Here is a 21,918-nt window from a genome sequence, read left to right as displayed (position 1 = left end):
AGGGGCCCACCTCATCTTCCCGGGCCTCCCCCAGAGCTCATTATTTGCAAGCGGGTCCCCAGAGCCATACTGAAATAACACAAGGATGCAGAAATTGCTTTTGGAGATCGCACACGGGCACACGCGTGCGGTGTTCATGACATTCAGGCATGTGGCCTGTGTGGGGCCCTTGTCCTGTAAAAGGAGCAATGGAACAGATGTGGTCACCCGGGGTGAGAACCCAGTGTGCGAGCAGAGGATGGGCAGGTGAAGTCAGGGCCAGAAAGCAGAGATGACCCATCCCCCACCAACAGAGGAGGTCTGGTCTTCCCAGAACACTACCCCCCACCCAGTACTCCCCAAGGCCTTTCTGGGCAGAATGATCTGTTCAAGAAGAAATCTGCAGGAGCATGACAACTTCCAAACATGATGCAGTCCTCACGGCCACCCCCTCCACCAGGACTGGACAGTGTGCCCGGAACCATGGGGCCCATGTTCAACCAAGCACATGGCCTAAGTGGACCTGGGCTCTGAGCTAGAGCTCAGGCAGGGCAGGCAGCCTTGGGAGCAACCTCTGGCTTCCATCTGCAGAAGGCAAAAGGGGAGGGAGCTGATGCAAACTCTGGGGGAGTCTGGGTGCTCACGGAGGTCAGGATTGTTTCTTAAAAATCCACCCTGTATGCAAGCTGTGCTGGCCCAAAGCATGACGGGTCTCACGATGTCTGTCCCCCGGGGCTTTATTCTTCCTGCTGGGGAAGCAGGGAGGAGAGCAGTTGGGAGGGAGCGGTTAGAAGCGAGGCCAGGGGCTGTCCTACCTCCTACAGTGACTCTGGAGGACCCTGTGTGGCCTTGATCATTTCCCAACAGTGCCCCCAGAAGTGGAAGATGAGTGGGCTCAGGGTGGCTGGCACCTGGCCCCGGTTGGGCTCTCGGTAAGACCTGGGCACTTGGCTTTCAGAAGGTCAGAGAGACGGGCTCTGGCCTTGGCAGTGATCCTTTGGCCTTGGCATCCTCACAGCCTGACTCCATAAATTTAGAGGAGAAAAGCAGAAATGTACGTATATGTCTTCTAGAAGATGAGCTCTGAAGTCAACCTCGGTTTCTGGGGCCTCTTGCAATGTCCCATCTGATGCCTCATTTCTTGCCGTAGCTTACAAGTGTGGATCAGCAGGTGACCGAGTCCAGCCCCCGGGACCCAGATACCACTGATGGCTTCAGCACACAAGGTAATTTTAACCTTTTTCAGCATTTGAAGTAAGTGTATATTTTTCAAAGCATGTCCCCTTTCCTCAACCTCCTATTTCTCTCTCCTTCCTGCTCCTGCCCTCCCTCCATTGCTTACTTGTTAAGGGGTTGGAATTTGCTACAGGCTTTGCTGTTCAGTACCATGTATGTTCTCCAAAGCTCCCCCCTTAGCCACATGCAGTAATAAGTAAGTCAGTACACCTGGGGGGCCTCATGCTCTTTCTGGGGGGACTTGCCCCCTCTCCCCCAGCACCTTTCTCCTCCACTTGAGGGATATGGGTTTGAAGAGAAGCTTGACTTGATCTGGGATGGACCCTTTCTGGAGCTAAAACCATAGCAGGCTCTTGTCTACAGGGTTCCTCCATCAGGAGGGAGCCAGGCCTGGGCCCCTGGGCCCACTGGCTTTGGCGGGAGAGGCTGGGGGAAGGATGCTGGAAGTTGTATCCTAGTGGACATTGAAGGAAAAATGCGGAAGGTCATCTCTCAGATGTGAGGTGGGAGCCGCTGTCTGAAGCCAGAGGCAGGGAGGTCGTCTGAGGTGTCAGGAAAGCAGACAACCCCTGGTTGCACAGGGAGCAAATGGGCAGGGGCTGGGCCCTCAGGTGGGCTCAGATGAATGGGTTTATTCAGAGATGGAAGTCTATTTCCCCATTCCAACCACATCACTCCCAAAAATGCAAATTCTGGAGGAAAGCATGGTAGGGAAGGCCAAGCAGCCTAGTCGTTCCCAGAGCCCAGGGCAGGTAGAGATGGACAGAAGGGTCAGGAACTTATCCGAGCAGGGCCTTCCTCACTGTCCAGGATCTGAGCAGTTAACTGGGCTCCACTGGGAAGCTCAGGGCTGCCTCCAACACTGACTCCCGGCCCAGAGGCCAGGCCTGGAAGTGGGCAGGATTATATGGAGAAGAACGGACAGACACACTCATGGGACAGCAGGCCAAGCTGGTTTCACTTTGGAAAAGATGCCTCCTGCCGAGTAGTTTCTGGGTGGGGTGAGGTTGCGGTCCATGTCATTTTTTTGGCCTATGTATATCCAGCTGCTCCAGATCATTTGTTGCCTGGGTACCTTTGTCAAAAGTCAGCCCGGCAGAATGGCGTGGGGGTATTTCCGGGCCCTGTATTCTGTTCTCTTCATCTGTGCATCAGTTCGTCTGCTCTGATGATTGGGCACTCTGCGGGAAGCATTCCCATCGGGAGCCACACCTCCACTCTGCTCCACTTCGTCAGGATTGTTCTAGGTCCTAGTCTAGGGCCTGTGTGTTTCCATATCCCTTTTATAACCCACTTGTCTGTGTCCACAAAAAATTCGAACTGGGAATTGAGCAGAAATGGCATTAAGCCCGCAGAGCAACTGGGGTAGAATTGTTATGTTTGCAAATCTGAGCCTTCTACCCCGTCTGTCTCCCCGTGGATTTGGGTCTTCTTTGACTTGGGTTTCTGCACACTCGTTGTTAGTACACGTGACCAATGGCAGTACAGACGTCATTCATTCTTGTGTTTTCATTTGGTCTCCTGCAACCTTGCCGGACTCATGTAAGAGCTCTAGAATTTTGGGGGTGCAGGTGCCTGGAAGGGGGTAGATGCTGGAATTATTTTTCACTTACTGAAATAAAATAATAATGAGGACATGGAGGCTGGCAAGGCCAGAGGGAAGCTGTTTCACCCAGCCCTGATGGGCAGCTTGCAAATCAACCCACTCCTTTTGGCAAAGCATCTTGATAAAGAGCCATAAAAATGTTTATGCCCTTAGATGTGGTGATCACACTTCTGGAACTGCCCTAGGGGAATAATGAAAAAAAAAAAAAAAGAAAAAAAAAAAAGAAAGAAAAAAGAAAAGAGAACCGTACCCATAAAGATCACTTGCATTTTTCATAAGAGTAAAAACTTACAGGGATAATGATGTCCATTGATAAGAGTCAAGGAAAATATGATACGTACATTAAATATGTCATTTTACATTAATTAGGAAAAATGCTTGTGATCCATTAGGTGAAAAGCTGGAAGCTGGGACGAGTGGTACTCTGTAAACAGGCTAACAACACAAGCTGGTGAGCGGGGACAAGAATGTCTTGACCTATGAGCTTTCCTGGTCATGTTACCCTAATTCTGTGTTTCTGTTAAGGACAACTGTTTGGAACTAAGTCACATTTCCCTCTCTGACTCTGTTTCCCTAAAGAACTCAGCCATTGGATTCTCCCTGACATTAAGAAAATCGGGATCAAGGATATGCTTATGTCCAATCTCATCAAATATTGCATATTAAAATTGCACGGGGTTTTATTTATCAGTTATACCATAATAAAGCTGTAAAAAAAGAGAGAAAACGGAGATCAAGAGGAATCAGCAGGGATGAACACGATTCAGAATATTTCTAGTATGCCGCTTTGTGATTTAATACAGTTAATAATGCCACTTGCTGGTTTGAGGTCTTCTAAGGATACAGAGAAGTGGATACATTCATGGATACATTCAGCTTTGAGTGGTTGCCCAACCAGTCCCTTAGAATCAGTTCCTACTAGTGAACTTGCGGAGTCCAAGGAAATAGGTATTTTAGGTTTTGGTGTGTTGGCCACATGGCGTTCTGGAAGGGTTTTACTGCTAGCGTCCCTACCCACAAAAGCTGTTTATGACACCCCAAGACATCATCATTCCTGATGATCCTTATCACCCCTGGAGGTGACCAATACACGCACAAGACAGGGTGTGAGCACCTTCTTACGTGTTTGTTACCTACTTATAGGTCAGCTTGGGGTCCACTTTTTTGCAGTGTTTTGTGGGTTATTTTTTAAAATAAATTTGTCAGAAAAATATTTGTTAAATGGAGACATTTTTCTCCCTTTTGCTGTTCATTGCAGAGACACCTTCCCAGTTTGTGCTCAGCTTCCTCCCTGTTAATGATGCCTTTTGCCATACAATTTTTACAATTTTTTTAACGATTTTTCTTATTGTCAGATTTATCAAGCTTTTCCTTTCTGTTATCTATCATGTTTACAAAGTCTTTCTTCACTCCGAGGTTTTAGATTTATTCTCCTGTATTTTCTACCACTATTCTTCTAGTATCTTAAAAAAGAAAATGATTGGGAAAAAAGAAAAAGAAAAAGATTCAGGCTCCTGGCTGGCTTAGTCGGTTGGATGTCAGACTCTTGATTTCAGCTCAGGTCATGATCTCAGTGTCGGGAGATCGAGCCCTGAGTTGGGCTGTGCCCTGGGCATGGAACCTGCCTAAGATCCTCTCTCTCCCTGTCCCTCTGCCCCTCCCCATGCCTCCTCCGTCTCTAGAAAAAATACAAAATAGAAAGATTAATAATCCTGAAGATTTTTTTTTTTCTAGGATTTGAGAGTTTCAGTTCATCCTTCTGTTTTTCCAGATGGACTGCTAATTGTCTCAAAGCATCTATGGAGAGGGCAAGGTAGACAGCAGAGGGCTGGTGAAGCCAGAGTGCTCTAGAACGGGGCTGCTTCCAACCAGCTCCACCACCCCGTGACCTCGTGACCCTCTCCCTCCAAGGCCTCTCAGCTGTGTTTCCTGAGTGGTAGCCTGGGAGAGCCATGAGGATTAAGTGGGAGGTCACCGGGAAACCCAAGCTTGCAGATATGAGGGCCCTGGAAACTAAGAGGCCTCCCATAAGACCCACGGAAAGGAATGGAAGGGTCAGACCCCAAAGCTTCCCTCCCCCCACCCCGAGTTGTTTAGGCTGCTCTGACTCTTACAAAGGGTCCCCCGGGTGGGCTGCTCACCTCAAAAATCTGCGGAGCCTGATGGGTGAGGAGCCTCACGGAAGGCAGCTCTGACGTTGTCTGCTAATGGGATAAAAGAGCGGAGGGAGTACTGCTTCTCGAGCCTTAATAATGTGCACATAGGCTCCCTGAGCTCTTGTTAAGACAGTTTCTGATGCAGTCCCCCCCAGTGGCCGGTCTCAGAGTGGTGAGGGGCTGAGCCCCACCTGACCAGCATCGCGGGAATAGAGAGTGGGTTGCACACTTGCTTTGGGAGGCATCAGAATCCCCTGAGGGCTTGTTCAAACCCCAACGGCTGGGCCCATCCCAGAGTTTCTGATGCAGTGGGTCTGAACGTGGACACGTTCCCAGGCAGTGCTGCCGCTGCTGGCCTGGTCCACGCTTTGAGAACCAGGCAGGTCTCCCCACGCAGCTTCCCGCCTCTGCCTGACCAGGGCCAGGCTTGCACTCCAGGCCCTGGGCTGTACCCTCTGTGGGCAGCAGGCATGTTCTCAGGCACAGGAGGACCCGGCTAGGATGCCGTGCCGCCCCTCCCAGGCACGCCTCTTTCTGCATGGGGTGTGTGCTTCGAGCACACTGTGGCCTCCCCCTTCCTGGACGTCAGACCACCCCCCACGAAGCCATGCCCTGGATGGGAGATAGGGCTGGTTTCTGACTTTTAGTCTCTTGTGGAGTGTGAAGAGTATAAGTGCCCTGCATCCCACACCCCTTCTGGGATCATTTTTGGGAGATCGTCTGGTGTCCCCTCAAACTTTCCTATATCATAAAGCACTTGTAAACCTGCTCTGTGTTTCCACGCCCTTGGGATTACAGGTTTGTCTAGACTGGGCAGTGAAGGGCAGACGGCGCTGGCCTCCTGGGAGGGCTGCAGGAGGCTGAGACCTTTGCTCTCCAACAGGAGTGTGGGTGGGCACAGGGTCCGTCCTGGGTGGCGCGGTGGTGGCTCAGCACCGGTACTAACAGTGTTCCTTGCCTTGCAGAGCCTGCAGATAGCTCGAGCCTCCTGGCATCCGAGAGTGCCACTGCACCGGGCCTGAGCCCCGAAGGCCCTGTGGGTGCCTCGCAGCCCCTGCCACCTGGCCTCGAGTCCCCAGAGCGCCCTGGCCAAGGCACAAGGGCGGCGCCAGGTCCTGGGCATGTGGCCCGCTCCACCAGCGACCCCACTTCGTGCTCATCTGGTGTGACAGGTATGGCTAGTCCAGTCCCCTGGGTCCCCGGCATGTGCCCTGCTCTGCCCTGGACACTGCAGACCTCAGTGAGCTGAGAGTCAAGGCCAGGCCTTGGGACCTGTGCTCAGGGGCCACTTTGGGAAAGTGGCCTTAAGGACCGAGAGCCCTAGGGAGGTGCTGACAGTCAGGGGCCCCTGCTGAGCACCCACCAGGCTTTCTACTTTCTGGCTGGGGAGTAAGGGGAGGAGGGAGGGAAGGTGTGGGGTGATGAGAGCCCCCCCGGGGTCGGCTAGCCCCTGACAGTAGCTTGGCAGTTACACACCAGCTCTGGGGCCCAGGTGGGGATTCAGGTCAGGCAGGTGACCACAGGCTGTATCCCCCATCGGCCTTGGTGGCTCTCTACCCAGGACTAGTGTGGGCTCCAACTTGTGGGAAGTGCCAGTGCCTGCTCGTGGCCTGGTGGGACCCAGGGGCAAGGCTATTTACCAAGGGCAAGGCAAGGCTGTGCCTCAGGGGCAACAGTGGGTTGATGGGACCTCCCAGCCGGAGCCGCCCCAGGCAGACACAGGGTGTTTCCAATAGTATGTCACGGGCCCCCTTGGTAGCACTCCCTGTGTGGCCTGGACCTTGGGTCCAAACTGCCCCCACGTGACCCTGAAGAGGCGGCGCCCTCCCTGGGCTCTCTGACCTGGCATCAGAGTTGGTGGCCCAGCAGCCCAGGATTTGCATTTCACACCAACCTCCCAGGGGCCCTAAGTAAACCCTGAAGCCTGAGAACCCACACTTCCTCCCACAGTGCTTGCCTTGAGCGGGAGTGGGGGAGGGGGAGGTCCGCGGCAGTGTCGTTGCAGGTAAAGTCGAGTGCAACTTAGGGCTGCAGGGCCCGCTGGGTGCCTGGACTCAGTGGTCTTGTCTGGCTGAACCTCAAATAGACAGGATCTGTGCCGCAGGAGAACTGTATCCCCAGAAGGAACCATAAACCCGCCAAGGTCATTGCCTACAAGGGGCCTCCTGGTGGAAATGCCAGATTTGCCCCTGCAGGCTCCTTGGCCCACATCCCTCTGTCTCGCTGCCCTCCCCTCCCACATCCGGCTGCCAGCTCACTAGGCAGGACTCCATCAGACCGCCCCCTCCCCCATGCATATGCCAGACTCAGCCCTTCTCTCCTCCCCATGAGGGCTGTTACCCATTCATGTCTGGGGCACGATCCCATGCACGTGTGGCCCCTGATGGCTTCCTCTGGCCTATCCCCGGTGCAGGGAAATCTGGGCTCTGCAAACCATGACATTTGGGGGGTGGGGATGAGGAGAAGTGGTGGTTTGATTACAAGTTGTCACGGGGCCTTCTCCGTGTCCCCACACCAGCCCCTCGGCGCACCCTCTCCTCAGCCAGCAAAGCAGTTACTGTCCCGCAGGTGAAAAGCACGTGTGTCGGTGAGTCCTGCATCAAAAAGATAGTTCTCGGCCACAGGAGAGTGATGCTCCTGTCCTCAGGAGCTCTCCTTTTCCCCTGCCACCTGTTAACTGAATTCTTTCTCTGATCAAGGCACTGCCTCTTCACACACCCCATCCTGCAGCCAGGACCTGGAAGCAGGACTGTCCGGGGCTGCTCCGGGGACCGGTGAGACACTCCTTTTCTGAAGCACTTTGACACCTACTGCGAGATGGGGGGAGAGGGGGCGGGGCGGGACTCCCGGTGCTTGGCTGCCTTTGTCTGAGACCTGGCCTCACAGTGTTGGCCAGAAGCACGGGTCTTGGGCGCTGAGGGCTTTGAAAGAACGGCCTTGCCTCCCCTGCTGTCTCCAGAGAATGTGTTAGAAGCTACAGCTGCTGTACCAGGCCCGTGGCTGCTGGCTTCACCGCATTTGTGAGATGCTCTTCGGAGGGGAGAGGCACCTCATGTGTGAGGTCTTTACAGCCCCTCATGCCTCGTGGTCAGGCTTGCCCCTCCACCACCAAAAATATGGCAGCCCACTCAGAATGTGTTTCTTCTGCGTGACTTGAAACATGCTGTGGACAGGTCAGGCCTTAACCTGGTCCTTGGGGTGACAGTCCCAGGAGACCGCCTGGAGCTGGCTTTCTCTGCAGGCACCGTCAGACCATGGCTTGACCCTTGGGTTATCCAGAGCAGCCGTGGGCCCTGTTGGGAGCTAGTGCTGTTGCCCCTGGCCTTGGCCGGGTGGGTACTGGGAGCAGGGTCTGCGTGCTTTGAGCTCTGGTTCCAGTGAGAGGTGGCAGCTGTCACCCTTTGACTTGGTGGCAGTGTGGTGCTCTCATTGCCCCTCTGTCACCCCCAGCTCTGTTCTTCAGGCAAACCCCTCCCTAGATGCCATCAGACCCACAAGGGCAAAGGTCATTGAGCCAAAGAAGGCTGAGAAGGGCCAGCCCCCTGTGAGCGCAGGAATTCTAGCAGAGAGACAAAGGCCAGGGGGACCCCTACCTGCACTGGCCCCCCTCTCCCCTCCCGCTTTGCATCTTGCCCCCACCCCATCTCCAGCCCCTCAGCTCCAGGGAGCTGTGGCCCCTCTAGGTTAACCCCAGCTCAACTCAGGGCTGAGAGCGGCCACAGTGGGGATGAAGAGACACAGGAAATGGGGACGTGGAAATTCCAGCCAAAAGCATGTCCCAAGCAGGCTCACATTTGCTTTGTCAAGAACTCATTTAACAGCTGCCTTTTGTTTTGGTTGTTTTCAGATATTATCTTTTCCCTTGATTTCTAGTTTCCCGAGCTCACTCTGTCACGGCTGCCTGTGCGGGGCAGCACCCGCTCTCGCCCCCTGGGCCACGGGACACCTGGAAAACAGACCCACGGGGAAAGCCAGAGGCCTTACATACGGTCTTCAAAGAGCGGCCACATTCTTTAGTGGACAGCAAGGCCCACGCAGATGCCAGGGTTTTGGTGGCTAAGTTTTTGGAACACTCGAACTGTGCCCTCCCTCCTGAGGTGCAGCACGTGGTGGGCACCCTGGGCACGGTGGTCCCTGCTGAGGAGGCCCACATGGAGGAGGCCGTGGTCAGTGCTGGCGTTCTGGACCAGGTGTGACCAGCCCACGGGTCCTGACAGGGCCACAGACGGGCCTGGACTCACCGTCCTTGCTGGAGGTCACTGTGCTCTGTGGAGAGGGGCCTGTGGCCCAGGAGAATCTCGGGGTGGCCCAGGCGGGGAACTGCTGTCCCTCTCTTCAGGAGGATCTGGTCTGTCATTGTCTTGGGGAGGACCCTTCCTACCTGTTCCACTAATACAGAAAAATGACTCTCGTGGCCACCATGAACTCTTTGGTTTTTTCAGGCATGGAGCACCTAAGCAGTGTTCTGAGAATCCAGTGACAGGGACACCAGAGACTCTAAGTGTCTTCAGAGTCAGGGCCGTCACAAAGCAAGACTCTGCCCACCTCTGAGTCAGCTGAGTGTTGAGCAGGTAGAGGATATCAAGTAAAATGAGACCATTTTCTTCTATGGTGTGTATCAGTAATCTACCTTTGTCATATGCTGACTGAAAGAAAATGGGTAATTCTGACACAGATGACAGCCAGGGCCCCAGCTCTCCGCCCACAGGAGGCAGGGCTGTCGTGTGTGCGAATCACAATAGGGGACCTCCGTGTGGCCTGGCCATCTCCAGGACACAAGCTGGTGTGGCAGGGACCTTTGCTGGACACCACACCCCACATGGTCACCAGTCTCCCGGACTTCCCCTCTCCACCCTCCCTCCCTGGGACACCCTCCCCGCTGTCTCTCAGGCTGTCTACTCTCTCCTCCTCTGCAGACACTGCTGGTGAGCCCCTTTGGAGGTTCTCCCTGTGTCTGCTCTCCCCAAGACGGCCTGGACGAGTGGAGGTCTGGGGGAAGAGGCCTGGACCCTGGGACCTGTGCACCTCCTCAGAAAGTGGGTTGCTGCACCCAGAGCATTCCCCTCCCAGCCAGCCGGGCAGCTGGGCATCTGCGTGGGAAGACGCAGGCTATAAATCATTTCTTTCCAGACAACACCCACTGTGTTGGGTATGTGGAAGGGGGCAGGCCCAGACCCTCTGTAGTGGCAGCTTGGGCATTTTGCCTTTCTTGGTTCCCCTCTCCACCCTCCCCCTCCATGTTCTGGCAACACTAAACAGCAGCCACTTCCCACCACGGCCCTGGAGCAGCACGGTCCTCAAGAACTTTCTGCAGCTGTGGGAACACCTGTCCCTGTGCCATCCACAACAGTGGCCACCAGCACCCATGCCATGGCCCTGCCACAAACAAGGCAGCCCACAAACCACAGTTCTCAAGCGAGAGCCCAAGGGCCTGGCATGGGGAGCACAAGGGGAAGATTTGATGGTTGCCCACTATTGCTGGGCGTCCGGCCATCTGGGGGCTGTGTGCTGCCCTTCCCTCTGCCCTGCGTCCCACCTGTAGTGTTGGGGATGCGTCTGTGTGGTTGGAGGCTGAGCAGGGGCTGGCAGGGAAGCTCTGCGGCCCAGACGCCGGCAGTCCAGGGAGCCTGCAGTGATGGTCCGCATTCTTGGTCGTTGCCTCCCTCGCATCTGGGTGACGTGTGACAGCTGGAAGGATCCTCCTCCTTCTAATGCCAACAGGGACTCTTCCACCGACGAACCCCAGAGGTGAATTATGAGCACTTTATTCAGACTACAAAATGGGGAATCTCTCCTCTCGTTTTTCTCAGCTGAGGGCTTTTGAAGTACCCCCCTCAGAGCGGATCCCTTTGCAGGTCCAGTTAGTTGATGGTTTTCCCAAGTAGCCTCTCCTGCGCCCATCAGCACAGCATTCGTGGCTTCTGAATCCGGGCATTTTCAGTGTCTCTGGGGTGTGGCTTGACCATCAGTCCTTTCATTGTATGGGTGGCCAGGGTGAGTGACCACTGGGAGCCCACCCTGGCGGTCAGTGTCCTTTGTTTCTCCTCCCTGCAGTGGGACAGTGTTTCTTCGGCTGTCGTGGGCACCTCCAGCAGCCTGAGCCTCCACGTGGGTACCTGCGGGAGCTCTGGCCAAAGCCCAGAGTCCCGGATGTTCTCAAGGGCCCTGCCCTTCCTGCACCCTTCCACGCTCAGTTGCATATTTGCTCTCAGAACAACTCTATCTCGCAGTTGAGGAGATTGTACCCAGTTTTGTACCACTGAGCTAGAACCTTCTGCCCATCTGCTCGGGGCCCAGGCAGCCCATGTGGGCTCCAGCAGGGCCCAGGATCCTGGCTTCCCTGAAAGGTCCCAGGAAGAGAGAAGCACCAGTTAGAACCCCTAGGAACAAGCCAGCTCTAGTACCTGGGACCCTACTCTGCTCAGCGGAGCTCAGCAGCAAACACCGCAAGTCCAGACCATATGGGCGCATGACCGAAGGAAAGCGGGTTTCCCTTGCCGGTGCACTGCCTCCCCCCTCTCCTCCTGATAAAGCATCAGCAGGCTAGGGCAGAGCCCCACGGGCTGCACCAGGAAGCTAAGGCATGGGTCCCCCACCTGCAGGGAACCCCCACCTGCAGAAGTCTGGGTCCTGGACACTCTCCCGGACTTTTCCCACAGCCCAAATGGGGTCAGCTGGCGTGGGAGCCAGAGCCTGTCCAGACACTGCCATTTGCCTGTGCGCATGGGGGAATGGCAAAAGAATGCTGAGGTGGGTGAGCTCTGGACCCCATCTCATAGCGAACAGCGGGGGGGATTCATCCTTCACAAGAACCTAAGCTCTCCTTCCGCTGGTGACAACAATGCCAATTGAATGCTTGTAACAAACCATGTCACAGAAAGCTTCTTTCAAATGGATGTGTTTCCCACCCCCGCTCCTCAGCTCTATTGATTCACAGATGCTGCTATTAGGCAGAATTTATAGGAAATTGTTTTCAAGCCACAGGAGACCTGTTTGTACAACTGGAAGGTTGTATTTATTTAATGTACCTCAAGGTGTTTTCATAATGATCCGTGTTTTAATAAATACTATTTCTGGCCTCTGTGTCTCCGGGTCTAATTGGGACAGAGAGGCAGAGAGCCCATGTGCCTCTGAAGACCAGGAGCTCGAGCGGCCTGCGGGGAGCATGAGGCCCCCGCGGCCACCCAAGCGTGTCTCCCAGCATCCTTCCAGAAAAGGGCAGGTCCTAGGGGCTGAGAGGTGGAGGGCAGGTGCCCGCCTGTGCTGGCCCACAGCTGCGCCTCCACACATGTGACATCCGTCGGAGACTTCCCAGAAGGATGCAGGCCACTGGCTCCAAGGGCTCTTTCATTTGGATTTTTTTATGTGAATTATTTGGTGGGACTCCCACCTCCATCCCCACCGCTGCGTCATTTGCTAGCCACGGCTTTCGTCTCCGGAGCCTGTTCCCTGCAAGGCAGGGGCATACGCCTTGGCTCACCTGAGTGGGGGGGCCCTTTCCCTCCAGCTATCATTCACGTGACATTCCCTCTCATCACTCAAGGGCGAGGGCGAGGGTGAAGGGCCTGGTCAGTAGCTCACAGTGCAGAGAGCAAATGACTTGTGGGAGGACCCGCGGTGGGTCCTACCAGGCCAAGCTCCCCAGAACAATGTGGGGGGCGCGGGGAGAACCCCAACCCTGGCCTTCTGATCAAAGCCCGTGTTCACCCCTGCTTCTCTCCGGCAGGTGACAGGCCACAAAGGACCCTCCAGGTAAGCAGATGCCACTAGGACGGATAGTCCCACTTTGTTTCATAGATTCATACACATACGACTCAGCTCTCCAGGAATCATGGAGTTTTAAACTAGGAGAATGACAAGGCTCCTTTTCTCCCTTAGGCAGTTAGCAGCCTGTCTGCTCCCTGGGGATGGGGGCGGGGAGGCTGACACCAGGTGCCTGGAGCACCCACCCCCACACCTCCCCAGAAAGAGCCCCCCCCCCCCCCCCCCCCGCCGCAACACCAGACCCGGAGGGGATGCCATCAGCAAACAGGGCACCATCCCAGAGGCACTGTGTGAGCGACCTAGGTGAGGGGAAATCTGGCATCTGCTCCTGCATTAACAAACCAGCCACACAAACTGCTTTGGTCATGACTTGAGCTTTATTAGTGATATTAGCGAGTCTTCCTAGGGTCGGCTGCATGCAACACACAGGTCACTCCTTGAATACAGTAATCCTAAAGCTTTAGTTACTGCATGGTAAGGCTTCTTAAGTCACAGTGTATTCTCCGAGGCCGGGGCCAAAAAAAGAGACTTCCAGACAAAAGGACGTCGGTTAACAATGACCTCTAATGAACCGAACTAGACTACGTTTCACTTTATCTACACACGCTAATACTGCTCGCGGTGACGCCTGGCAGGCCCATGGATCCGCGCCGGCTGCCGGCCGCCCTGGGAGTGGCGGAATCGTCCAGAGAGGGTTTTGGCTTTTGGGGGTCGGGGAGCTGGCGTGTGGATGCGTGTGTGTAGACAGAGATCGGAAACTGAGGGCCTCCATGGTGTCCCTTGTCCCTGGGGGGAGGAGCCAGCGGGCCCCGCCCCGTGAGGGGGGCTGGAGGAAGAGGAGAGGCGGCTGGCAGGGGGGGGTGCCCTCTCAAGTCCACGGAGCCTCAGGGGAGGACAGGAGCAGCGGCTGCGATGGCAGGTCATCTGAGAACCCTCAGTTCCAAAGATCGGCTTCTCAAAGTAAAAGTCAACACCGTGACATTGTCTAAATAAATATGGAGTTTCGATGTTGTAGCCATCATCATTTATTGAACTCAGGAACGTCTCCCCTCTGGTTCAATACAATCACATGTTCCCGGACCTCACTTACAAGTCACACCCCGGGAGCCGGGCTGCAGCAGGGCGCCCTCCCCCGAAGCACCCCAGGGCCCCCCGGAGGAGGGGGGCAGGAGGGGACGACCGCTGCTCCCCAGAGCTTGCTGTCCTCGCGGGGCTCCCTTCACGTCCGCTCTCCATGGCTTCAGGGAGGGAAGACATACTCCACACCACACACAGCTACAAAGAAACACCCTTGTCCGCTGGTCGCAACGAGAAAACGGGTCAGAATGGGCAAAACACGTGACTCTTGTACAGAGATTGCTTCCTGTGACTCTCCTTTGATGAAGACCTACCCCTTTTTGTCCAAAAAAAAAAAAAAAAAAAAAGTGGGTGGTGAGGGCAGGCCCTTCAGAGGAGCCAGTGTCCTTGGATGGGCTGTGGGGGTCAGGGGTCAGGTCCCGGGTCCAGCCTTTCCGGCTCCTCTGAACCCAGGCGGGCTGGGCGGTGCAGGCTGGGTGGGCCTAGATGTACAGCGGGGTCTCCTGGCCCGTGAGGAGCCTGAACATGGCGGCCGGCATGGTCTTCATGTGGATCTGTCAACGAGAGACAGGCTGAACCGGCTGGCCCACACTGGCCTCCCCCGGCCCCTTGATGCCATCAATAGAAAGCAAACACTGTGGCAACCAGCTCACTTCGGGACCCCCTGAGGCTTTTCTGCGCTAAGTACCAGCTCCCCGAGTGAAGGAGGAATGAGCATCTCCATGGAGATTCAGAAAGCGCGTCCTGACACGGTGGACTCTGAGCTGGCCTCCCCAGCTGGGTCTCCAGGGTGTCTGACACAGGTTAAAAAAGGGCTAGTTTTTTCCCTCAGCTGAAGCTGACAGCTGAGGGGCAAAAAATTGGACTTTTAACTGTGACTATGGTTTGCCCACTCAACCAGGGGTGCCCAGGCCTCTGAAGAGCTTCCAGGAAGCCTGGGAACGTGAGTGTTCTGGGGTCAGAGAACTTGCTCACGGAGGACCAGCGGCCTCGCTCTCGCCTTATCCTTCCAGGGTCAGTTAGCGAATGAGCCATCGGAGCCATCACTCTCTGGCACCAAGTAGCTGGGTAGCCAGGCATGGCTCAAGATAACTCCCCAGGGAGACTCAGCTTGTGGGACCTCCATCACCCCGCCCGCCCACCGTGATGGCTCTAGAAGGAAGAGTTAAACCAGTGGAAGCCCAGGAGCTGGGCTCTGCTTCTGCTGCTCTGCTCCCCTCTTAGTACCCTGTTCCCAGGTCTATGCCAGACTCAGGCCTTGCAGCTCTGGGACATCTGGATGGCCTGGGTGCTGCAGGCCTCACACCCCCGGTACCCAGCAAGAGCTAGCCAGTGGGGGCGGGGGCATGGTGTGGCCGCCCTAGGGCCGCCCCTCCTCCAGCAAGCGGGTCTCAGGCCCCCATCTGACCAACCCAGAGAGAGGCCAGCTGTGCAGGGAGTTTTCACAATGTCCTGTGCTCCCGGCCGGCCCCCACCACCAAGATCCATGTACTCAATTTAGATTTTAATGCCCCCATCACGCTCAGTATGGCTTCTTCCATCAGAACATTCTGTGTCGTTCCTCAATCTGAAAACCATCCAAAACCCCATGTCTTATTATCAGGGACTGATTTTGCACATGTGCTCAGGGATGCTGGGAGACAGCAGGCAGACACTTCCATCTCCCAGCCACACCCTCGGCTGCCTCTCTGCCTTTCTGGGTACCACTTCATCTCAGGTCCAAGTCTGAAGACTTGGAAACATTTCTCCCCTGCCCGACTGGTTTCTTCGTAGGCGTGTGAGACTGATCACCCCAGTGGGGCGGCCATTTCAAACATCCACTTAGGAAAATTGGATTTTCCTTTCTTTGAAGCCATTTGTAAAAGGAGGCAAATGATGCCTACCTGCCCCCGACCCCAACCTTGAAAGTCAGCCATCTACTACCACTGAACCCCGGGAAAACAGGCTTCTCCCTAAGCCTGGTAGTTTTACAAAATACAGGGTAGGAACAAAGGAAATGTGGCCAAAAGGCCCTCAGAAACAGCACCCACCTACTCACCCAGGGGCCAAGCTCTCCATCTCTCTCCCCCTCCCCCCTCCACTGCCGTGGCCACCAAGATGGAAGCCACACCCTCTTCCCCACCGCCACCTGGGAATCACAGCGCTGAGAATCAAATGTGAACTCCCACCCAACACCCAGGCCCTTTGTAACTGGTCCCTCTCCCCACCCACCTCTGCCATGGTCTTGGCCTCCCACGCTTCTCCCATGGAGACCCTCACCGCGTTTGTCCTGACTCTCCCCTTCGCATGCCCCCATTGCCACTAATACCCCCACACACTAGCCTCTGTGGGAGTCCTCCTTCTAGACACTGGTTGCACAGACTCAGCATCTTCTCATCCCCAATTACCCTGTTCACTTATGAGTTCTTGAGGAAACCTGGGCCCTTCCGCTCTGACCCTCATCCACCTCAAGCTGGCTGCCATAAAGAACTGGAAACGGAGAAAGTTTAAAGCCAGCGATGCAGGAAAGGGTGCAGTAGCCATGACTGGCCTGCTCCATGGGCAGGAGAATGGCAGGAAGCGGGCAGAGGGGCAAACCCTGGACCAGAGCCTTGTGCCCGGGAGGATAAGTCCCACAGAGGGCAGGGCTCCCGCATGGAGCATGGAAGACCCCATTCCAGAGCTGGTGTCAACCACCTTCGCCGTCCCATCCACAGCACAGAGCCGGAATGAACAGCCAAATGGTGCCTACCATCTGCTCAGCCTTGTCACAGGCGCACCCTGGGCGAGAGACACAGCCCCTGGCTCAGCAGATGCCCAGGGCCCCCTGCAGAGGGAGTGACTGGCAGAGGTCAAAGTGGGCACGCAGGACCAGCAGAGGCATGCTCCAAGTTCCCAGCAAGGACAGGCTCTCTTGAGAAGGAAGGTTCTCCTAGGAAGGGGTCAGTGGCTTGCCCGAGTACCTCCTGGAAACCCTCTCAGGGGCATAGATGTTGGTCACGGAAACGTAGGGCTCAGACGGCCCCAGCTCCGGCTCCGGCTCCAGCAAGGTGATGGGGCATGGCCTTACCTCTCCCACCGAGTTAGAGAGAGCCTGGACAATCTTCTCATGGGCCGTGGCCACCACACTCTGCCCGTTGATCTCGATGATGCGGTGGCCAACTCGGACGCCTCCTCGCTCTGCAATTCCCCCTCGCATGAGGCTGCAGATCTAAGCAGACACATGTCAAGTCAGCACACGAGTCCCTGCCACGCCCGCCAGGAGCTCACCGCCATCCCCAAACCGGAAGCGGGGACATTGAGCACGCAGAGGGAGAGGCCCACAGGACAAATGTTTCTGCGTGCCACTGCTGACTTACCGTAAGGGACATCTACGATTGGGACTAGGTTAAAACACACAAATCAACAGCATGGCCTGTGGGAGAACCTTGCAGGCCCTTGGGGGATCTGCCCCCCGCCGCTCCAGCCATCCCAGGGCCTCAGTTCCTGTGTCAGGGGAGTGTGGAGGGCTGGTGGTGTGTACAGTGGGAGCACATTCTGGAAGATTCCCCACCGGCTCCCTTCCGCTCCTCTTACAAGCTAAGAAGTCACTGTCTCCATCTCACAAGGAGGTGATGAATTCATGAGCCAACAAATGGAAAGAGTTTGGGGAAAGGACGAGGAAGGCTTTGAGCTTGTGAAATCCACCCATGTGTGGAATTCACTATCAGGCCATCAGAAGGGTGGATGCCTGCCTAGACAACGGGGAGATGGCAGCGGACCCCGGAGGGTGAGAGTTGTCGGCTCAGGGGAGAAGGGGGCCAGCTGCACCCCGATGCTGAAGTCCTGGGGATGCTGTGGTGGGAGGGAGCAGAGGAGACACCAGGTCCCTGAACCCCATGCTGCTTCCAACAACCCAAGGCAGGGGCAGAAGTAGGTCCAACAGCAGGGACCCTGGGGATGAGGTTTCCTGAGGGCCCACCCACTGCCGGAAGTCTCTTTCTGACCTGGGGTCCCTCGGCCAGCACTGGCCAGACCCCGGGTGCTCCCTCCCCAGCATTAGCGCAGCAGCCCCAGAGGGCTGCACCCCACCAGCCATGCTAGAGAATGAGGAAGGCCCAGCCCGGAGCCAGGCTGTCTGGACCCTGTCCCCTAGGTGCCCGGGGGCCACCCCATGTCATCTAGAGCCCCCACCAAATTCATGGTGAATTCGGCCTTGTCCTTATGGTTTCCTTAATTTGAAAGCACCACAATTACAGCCCCTGTCTCCTTGAGGATTTGGTCACTTTTAAGACATCTTCATACTTGAGGCAGCAGGGGACCCCAGCCCAGAATCAGGAAGGGTGATTCGGGTCAGCGCCCTAAGACATCAAAGGTCAGCCTGCCCGCAGGAGGCACAACCACGGGGGGTGTTCAAAGCAGGCAGGACAGCCAAGCCCTCTTTCTCTGCCTCACGGTTCTTCTCATTCCACGGCGAGGCTTGTCATTATCCAGGACTCTCCTCTGGGCCTCCTGGGGAACACCCTCCTGCCTGCATCCCTGGGACTCCGGCCTGTGTCACAGCCACCTCACATCCAACCCCTGGCCTGGCCTGCTCATTTAGCTAAGGCCTCTGATTTCCGAGGCTGCTGGGGGACAACGCTCCCCCTTAGACAGTACAGCTCTCCCTCCTCCTCTCCCTCCACCTTGGGACCTGGCATGGTAACGTTTGAAGCTGAGACAGACTCACAAGGCCACTGACCACAGGTTGACCCTGGCACCGTATGCAGGATTCCCATTTGTCCTCTGTTTTGCAGATTTTGCCTCATCACCGATGCCACAGGCCTTTCTCAACCAACCATCTGCGTCCTTCCCAGCCCTCGGGATTTCTGTCTTTCCAGTACAGGACATATGTGTAGTCTGAGGTCACAGGCCCAGCCGAGTGGACTCCTGCAGCAGAGCAGGCCACAGTCCCGGAACCTGAGCACTCAGGTCAGTTGGGGTCGACCAGGGGGCTGGCAGAGAGAGGGATGTAGTGTGGCCTGACTGCCTACTTCTCTGTACGAGAATTAGGGAGAATTCCATTCCTTGTCTCCCCGCCCCGAGACGATCTGAGGGCATTCTGTGCCCACTGAAACTGGCTCTTTTGAAAGTCCCAAGGAAGGTGTTTCATGGTGACCGAGCTCACTTCCCAGCCTGATCAAGTGTCAGGCAGGGCCCAGCGTGCTCCCCAGCAAAGAAGCTGGGACAGTCCGTGGATGCTGCAATCTTGGTTCTGTCCCTGCCAGCAGCCTCCTCCCTAGTCATGGAGATTCAGGGAAAGAAAGTGAGAAGAAGCAGGAGACAATGGCTTTGCACCTTTAGAAAGAATGGCCAGCCGGAATCAGGAGGGCAGGCAGGGGGAGAGGACAGAAGGGGGGCAGGACATGCTGAGGAGAAGGCCGTGTGCCCGCACACACACAGGTCCTGGCCTTCCTGAACGAGGCATGTCCACAGGAACCGAGGTGTGTTCCAACCTCATGGGGTGCACTTCTGCGGGGGAGAAGGCCGGTGTCTCCCAGCGGGAGACTTCCTGATGTCCTGAATGGTGGTGTGGAAAGAGAGAGGAAGGATCCGTTTAGAAATAGTGCTAACTGGGTCATCCAGGGCCTGTCTGCAAACTAATGCATTGTACATTGGGTGTAATGGAGCTGAAAATGGAAAAAGCACTTGTGCGAGACTAACTCAGATGTCAGCAAACTTTTCCGGAGGATTCGGGGGAACTTGGCTGTGTGGCACGTACTCGCCAGGAGGCACAGTGGTCCCTGCACTCTTAGTGAGAGGAGAGACTGGCGGGCCCAGCCCCGAAGCCGTAATCAGGGCCCAGCGGACACTTATGGGAGTCACTAACGCCGTAGCCTTCGATACAAATGTCTCAGTCTCTGAGCTGCTCACAAGGGCTGCTAAGACCATGCACACGCTCACCCACTGCCCCCGGCACCTCGCATCAGCGGGGACTATGGGCACACTCTTACAGCTGCTGGCCTCGGGCCTGATCCCTGCTCTGCCACTTCCCAGCTGGAAGCCTCAGGGCAAGTTCCTTGACCTCCCTATTCCTTCGTCCTCTGTGAAATGGTAACAGAAAATGCTGTTCCCTAACAGGACCAGCCTTGCAGACACCAACGGCCCAGGGATGCCCGAGGCTTGTGGGAAGAGCTGCATTTCCTGGTTGCTAGAACTGATGCATGGCCAGATGCCCCAGACAGATGGACCAGGAGGCCTAGGAGTATTTGCAACAGTGAAACTAGAACTGGAAAAACAGAAGTCCCACACACCCAAGTTACCGCAGCACAATTCACTCCCATGGGGCGGAGGGGCGGGGGTGGAGGCAACCCAGTGTCTACTGACAGACGCATGGAAAAGCGAAATGTGGTCTAGTCATCTATGAGAACACTACTCAGCCCTGAAAAGGAGTGAAAGTCTGACACAGGCTACAAGGTGGATGGGCCCTGAAGGCATTATGGTGGGAGTTAAAGAAGGCGGGTCCCCAAGGTCCCCACTTATGTCTACGAGGCACATAGTGCGGTCAAGTTCAGAGAGACAGAAGGTACAACGCTGGCTGTCAGAAGCTGGGCTTGGGAGAAAGGAACGGGAGTTGGCGTTTGATGGGCGCAGAGTTCCCCTTTCCCACAACGAAGACTTCTTGAGAGGGTTGTACAACGTACTGGACGCTTGGAAATGGTTAAGATGGTAAATGTTATGTTAATCGATTTTACCACAATTGAAACAAACAGAAGAAACAGATGTCCTAGGAGAGAGCTGGGGCTGAAGTGAGGGAGACCGATTCTAAAACCCAATACAGCTTCTTAGCCACATGGGGCCTCTCGTTCTAGAGAAAAGGCAGGCTGTGCCAAGTTCCAGAAGGCGGTCAGTGCCCAGGCTAGCACCTCTCCCAAACACACACACGTGTGCGTGCACACATGTACACAATATGTGCACATGCACATGCGTGTAAATGCACGCCTGTATGCAAACACATACGTATGTACATGCCGATAGCTGTGCAGAGGACCCCTCCCTCTCACGTGACAGCACCCAGACTCACGTGACAGCACCCAGACTTCCTGAGACGCCCCAGTGCTGGGACATCCTTCCTCTAACCACTTACCCTGCACGTTGGCATTGGCCACCTGCCATGGGAAAAGCTTCTGTAGTCATCAGGCAGAAAACCACAGGGGGTGTGTGCAGGAGCTGACTAATGCCATCTCCCAGTCAGGCATCCTGCCACCGTCCAGTCTTGCTGTGGTCAGGCAGGGTGGAGGTGGAGGGCATCCCGGGAGCCAGGACTCCAAGTGTACGGCTTGGTGAGGATCGAAGGGGACCTCTGAGAGCCTCATGGACAATGGGGACAGGGAGGCCACTGGTCATGAGAGACGTGCCAGCCAGGGGATAGCTCCACTGCAAGGCAGCAGGGGACTACAAGGGAGGGGACAGTGACCAGGCCAGGCCCCTGTGGGAAGGCTGGGTGGGCAGGAAGTCGAGGTCCACCCTGACCATGCTGTGAAGGGCAAAGCCAGCTCTTCTGTCCCTACAGCAAGCTCTTGAGAAGAGCCAGCACCCTCCGGCTTCCTGAATGTTCTCCCAAACACACTCCTCCCATGAGGCCCCCGCTGAGCGACCGAGCCTGTGGCCCTCGTCAGCCACCACAGATGAGGCGACATGGCCTGAGCGGTGGCTGTGGCAGCAGCTGCCTGGTACAAGGGCCTCTGAGTGCACAGGGAGCAGACCCTGGACAGCCAGCCCCCACACCCCACACCTGTCCATGGCACGGGCACGCCATGGAGCAGGCGCAGGAAGAGCCTGGGCACCGCTGACCGGAAGGCCACTGCTGCAGGGCCCAGTGGAGATGGGGGACTGATCTGTGCAGCCACCTGCCGCCCATTTTTTGGGTCACCGGGGGGCTGCCTCGTGGCAGGAGAGACCCTGCGGATTTGTTTGCTTTGCCTACAGCCCTCCCTGGGGTCCGCAGGGCCAGCTGCCACATACCTGGGAGCAAGTCCTCAAGAACCAGCCCAGCCCCCAGCTCTCTGCCACGAGCCCCCTGCTGCTTCTCATCCATGGTGTGTCACCCTCAGACCCCAAGCTTCACACGTACTCTGGACCCATGGCAGATGCACCAAGAAG

General features: G+C 56.1%; 2 protein-coding genes across 7 annotated transcripts in view; one reads left to right on the top strand and one right to left on the bottom strand.

The window, feature by feature from the left end:
- FAM189A1 (family with sequence similarity 189 member A1) overlaps positions 1 to 9,586 on the top strand; it is a 489,776-nt gene extending 480,190 nt beyond the window's left edge. For 4 of the 5 annotated variants that reach the window (XM_032835966.1, XM_032835968.1, XM_032835967.1 and 1 more), the window contains 4 exons: positions 1,130 to 1,205; positions 5,943 to 6,149; positions 7,677 to 7,751; positions 8,851 to 9,586. In XM_032835966.1, coding sequence (XP_032691857.1) covers positions 1,130 to 1,205; positions 5,943 to 6,149; positions 7,677 to 7,751; positions 8,851 to 9,173 — 681 coding nt within the window. In that variant the 3' untranslated portion in view covers positions 9,174 to 9,586. Of the gene's footprint in view, positions 1 to 1,129; positions 1,206 to 5,942; positions 6,150 to 7,676; positions 7,752 to 8,824 lie in introns of all 5 variants that reach the window. The other variant, XM_032835969.1, reaches the window with a different exon arrangement.
- A 3,996-nt stretch (positions 9,587 to 13,582) lies between these two features.
- APBA2 (amyloid beta precursor protein binding family A member 2) overlaps positions 13,583 to 21,918 on the bottom strand; it is a 235,766-nt gene continuing 227,430 nt past the window's right edge. The window contains exons 13-14 of one of the 2 annotated variants that reach the window (XM_032835964.1): positions 16,868 to 17,008; positions 13,583 to 14,372 (exon numbers count right to left, since the gene is read on the bottom strand). In XM_032835964.1, coding sequence (XP_032691855.1) covers positions 14,301 to 14,372; positions 16,868 to 17,008 — 213 coding nt within the window. In that variant the 3' untranslated portion in view covers positions 13,583 to 14,300. The remainder of the gene's footprint in view (positions 14,373 to 16,867; positions 17,009 to 21,918) is intronic. The other variant, XM_032835963.1, reaches the window with a different exon arrangement.

Source organism: Lontra canadensis, unplaced genomic scaffold (assembly GCF_010015895.1).
Source record: "Lontra canadensis isolate GAN:19392208 unplaced genomic scaffold, GSC_riverotter_1.0 scaffold89, whole genome shotgun sequence".
NCBI lineage: Eukaryota > Metazoa > Chordata > Mammalia > Carnivora > Mustelidae > Lontra > Lontra canadensis.
The sequence above is the reverse complement of the archived record's forward strand: the minus strand, read 5'-3'. Positions and strand labels throughout refer to the sequence as shown.